General features: G+C 38.8%; 1 protein-coding gene across 1 annotated transcript; it reads right to left on the reverse strand.

Annotated features, from left to right (window-relative positions):
* Nucleotides 1-661: 661 nt before the first annotated feature.
* Nucleotides 662-2,965, reverse strand: LOC137734812 (BAG family molecular chaperone regulator 2). The gene is made up of 4 exons (XM_068474095.2): nucleotides 2,101-2,965; nucleotides 1,687-1,943; nucleotides 1,454-1,600; nucleotides 662-1,353 (listed from the first exon to the last, which is right to left on the reverse strand). The coding sequence occupies exons 1-4, from the start codon at nucleotides 2,336-2,338 to the stop codon at nucleotides 979-981; spliced, it is 1,017 nt and encodes a 338-aa protein (XP_068330196.1). The 5' UTR covers nucleotides 2,339-2,965; the 3' UTR covers nucleotides 662-978.
* Between the last annotated feature and the right edge of the window lie 349 nt (nucleotides 2,966-3,314).

Below are 3,314 nucleotides of genomic sequence, written 5' to 3' on the forward strand. Positions count from 1 at the left end.
TTGTGGAAGAATTTGAATTCTGAAATATGTCAGTTACTGTTTCCTCCGCAGAAAATGATAGAACCCCATGCCTAGGCCTTCCACGTTTTACATTCATTCAGCCTCCTTCCTCCCATAAGATCCGAAACGCTCTCCCACCCCTCTCCGACACCAAAAGCAAAACAAAGAGAATCCACTGGAAAGTAACTGACAATATATTGAATTATTTTTTAACTCAACGTCCATCATCATTGAATTCTTGGTTTTCATTTTAGTTGCAGGAGTTGCTGTGGTGTAGCTAAAGTGGAGCTTCTGCATTAGCTTCGTTTGGAAGCAATCGAAAGTGTTAGGATTCGTTTGGAAGTATTTTAAAAAGCTAAAAACACTTTTGGTAAAAATGTTTTTGAAACTAATTCTCGGTAAAATAACAAGTGAATTCTGGAAAAATATTTTTTTGCTTCATGCAAGAAACACATAACTGCTAATTCTCGTGCGAAGTATTTAAGTGCTTTTGAGCTTTGATAGGGAAAAAGAACTCCATTTCCCGTGTCAGTATCTCAAACCAATCACTTGGTATCAGGAGTTAGGTTAGTTTCTCTGCCATTAGGGGATGGGGAGGGAGAGTGAGTTGTGACTTGTGAGAAACACAAATTTAAATCATTGGATTTAAGGGACAGAGATCTACATCTGAAAGTTTGGACACTTAATTCCTCTAGTAACACATATACAGAGATCCAAGTTTATAGAGTATAAGAAAAACCAGAACCACAGAAAATGGAAAACGAATTCGAGGACATCAGAATTCGAGAAAGAACATACTGATAATAAATCCTTATTGTAGTAAACCCCATTTATTTCTGATGACCTGAATGGCAGATTAAAAGGGGTTGAAAACATTTTCTAAGTACAGAAAAGAATGTACAAGATATAGCAAACCCATCGGAGACGACCATATCAAAACACATCCACACACACAAACAATATATGGTATATGGCGGCTTACTCGAACGATTCCCAGTTAAACTTAGGGTAGGGAGATTGATTGGCGGCTTTGGATGTCGAAGAGGTTGGGATCAATGCAGGGGCAGAATCGAATGTCTCCCACTGTGTGGTCACAACTACCGGCCCTGATGCCGACTGCCTTGATGGCTGTTCTTGCTGTTGCACTTGCTGATTATGCGTAGGTGAATAGCCGACTGAATTCCTTGGTTGATGCTCTTGAATTGGTGCTAGTCTATGTCCATTCCCATTGGAATGACCATTTGAATGCCTCTGCTGAACTTGCTTTGGAATCTGACTTCCGTTGCTGCTAGGCAAGGAGTTTTTAACTTTCAATACATCTAGAGTTTCGACATACTTCTGCACGCGTTTTACCTTCAAAACAAATTTGTGATCGCATTTTAAAGTTGCACTTCAAATTGTGGAGCAAAACCCATGGAATGTGATTACTAACATGACTAGTAATCGAAATTACCTGCATTTTCCTCTGTAGTTTCACATCTCCGTCTCCCATGATCCCGTCTAATTTAAGCAACTGGTTCATCAATTGCTCAATCAGAACAAGCACATCTTGCTCTGCAACTTTTTTACCTTTACTGATAATTGATTCAAGAGCCGACACCTACATTTCCCAAAGCCAAATTTCAATTTCCAAAACACAAGATTCTAAATTACACAAAATCTTTGCAAACACTTCTTTAACAATACCTGGCCAGCAAGCCTGTCTACTTCCAAGCTGATTTCGGAGATGGACTTCGAAGCCCTTTCCATCTTGGCATTGCGTCGCATCTCAAGATATCGCTTTTCTTGGCTAATAGGGTCCTCAACTAACACCATTTTCGACCGGTCCTTCACCCCAGACATGTCGAGGAAAGCCTTCGAGTCCCTCTCCTTGTCTTTGAATATCAATTTCTGATCTTGATGGTGCAAACCAGTCGGTCCAACCAACATTTTCTTCAAATCCCCTGCATAACAAAAATTACACAATTTTACACACCATAAGTAATTAACAACTACTCAAACATAAATTTCTCAATTCCAATTCCAAAGTGTAATTTGCATGATGCTAAAAATACCATTTTAGAAACACAATAAAGTTACAAAATTGAGAATAAAATTTACCAAAAGAAGATTGAGCGCTGATGCTGATTTCATGGTAAATTGACCCATATTTGACCCGAACCCGAATTGTCGGTGGAGGCACCGAGTTCCGATCAGAGTCCGGATTCCGTTTCTGAACCAGCATTCCTCCCGGTCTGAGCTCCCACTCTCCCTGCCCCGAGTCAGCTCCACCGCCGCCTGAGCTTCCATTCAACTCGGCCAGTGACACCCCTCTAATCTTGGTCTTCATCCTCATCATTTTTACTCTCTAATTTTCCACGAGAGATCTCTCAGGTTTTTTATCTACTTCACAAAATTAGAAACAACCCAATTGAGAGAAAGGCTTGTAGAACAAAACCCTTGTTTCAGAATTCTCAGGCTCTGACCCCAGAAGCATCACACCAACCGCTGAAAAGCCATAGCTTTAATGGCTTCTTGAGAAAGAAATAAACCCAACAACTCATTCACCTGTAAAGTTCAAGCCTTGCGCTAGAAGATAGAAACATGGAAAGGTTTACTGAACCGGGTCCAACACGGAACCCACCAGGACTCAGATCTTCAGCCAAAAAATGCAGACTAAACTCAAACACAGGAGAAAATTTTCCCGGAAAACAGTAGTTTTCCCGAGAAAACAAAATGAACCAAGTAAGCTGAACCCCGAGATTTCCCAAAGTGGTGCCGGGAAAATCAATGCGAAATCAGAACCTAATAATCTGATAATTTTGGTTCTCTTTTTTTTTTTCTTCTGGTTCTGGAGAACTCGAGGAGGAGGAAGAGGGAGAGGAGGAAAAATAAATAAATAAATAAAAAAGAGTATAAGAAACAAGTAGGAAGCCAGCTAGCCTACTGAGCTGTTGGAACCACATTATTCTACATCTGTATGTATATATGATCAAATTATAGGCACATATAATTATGCGTAAATAATAATTTACTTAATTTATTTTGCAAAAATAATTGTAAAAAAATAAATACGAAAAAAGAAAGTGAAAAAAGCCGCCAAAGTTCCTGTAAAAATAAAACACGGCAACGAAATTTGGGTACAGCGAACTGGGTTGTCTTCCTGTACCTGCAGACTTTGGATCATAAATGAGAATTGTTATCAGCATTTTAAAATTTTCATTTAGCATTCTAAATTTTTTATAATTAGAAAGAAAAATACATTTACGAAAAGTGCTAATAACAATTTCTTAAAAAATAGTCGTACTTTGTTTTATGTTTCGACACGTGTTTGT

This window comes from Pyrus communis, chromosome 7, assembly GCF_041283825.1.
Source record: "Pyrus communis isolate YQ-2024b chromosome 7, ASM4128382v1, whole genome shotgun sequence".
Taxonomy (NCBI): domain Eukaryota; kingdom Viridiplantae; phylum Streptophyta; class Magnoliopsida; order Rosales; family Rosaceae; genus Pyrus; species Pyrus communis.

Bases quoted from the DNA above. Each gene is read 5' to 3' on its own strand.
- LOC137734812 (XM_068474095.2), bottom strand. From the start codon at position 2,338: ATGATGAGGATGAAGACCAAGATTAGAGGGGTGTCACTGGCCGAGTTG. The intron at 1,601-1,686 runs GTATTGTTAAAG...TGGGAAATGTAG, and splicing joins TAGACAGGCTTGCTGGCCAG to GTGTCGGCTCTTGAATCAAT. The intron at 1,354-1,453 runs GTAATTTCGATT...TTTGTTTTGAAG, and splicing joins AACTACAGAGGAAAATGCAG to GTAAAACGCGTGCAGAAGTA.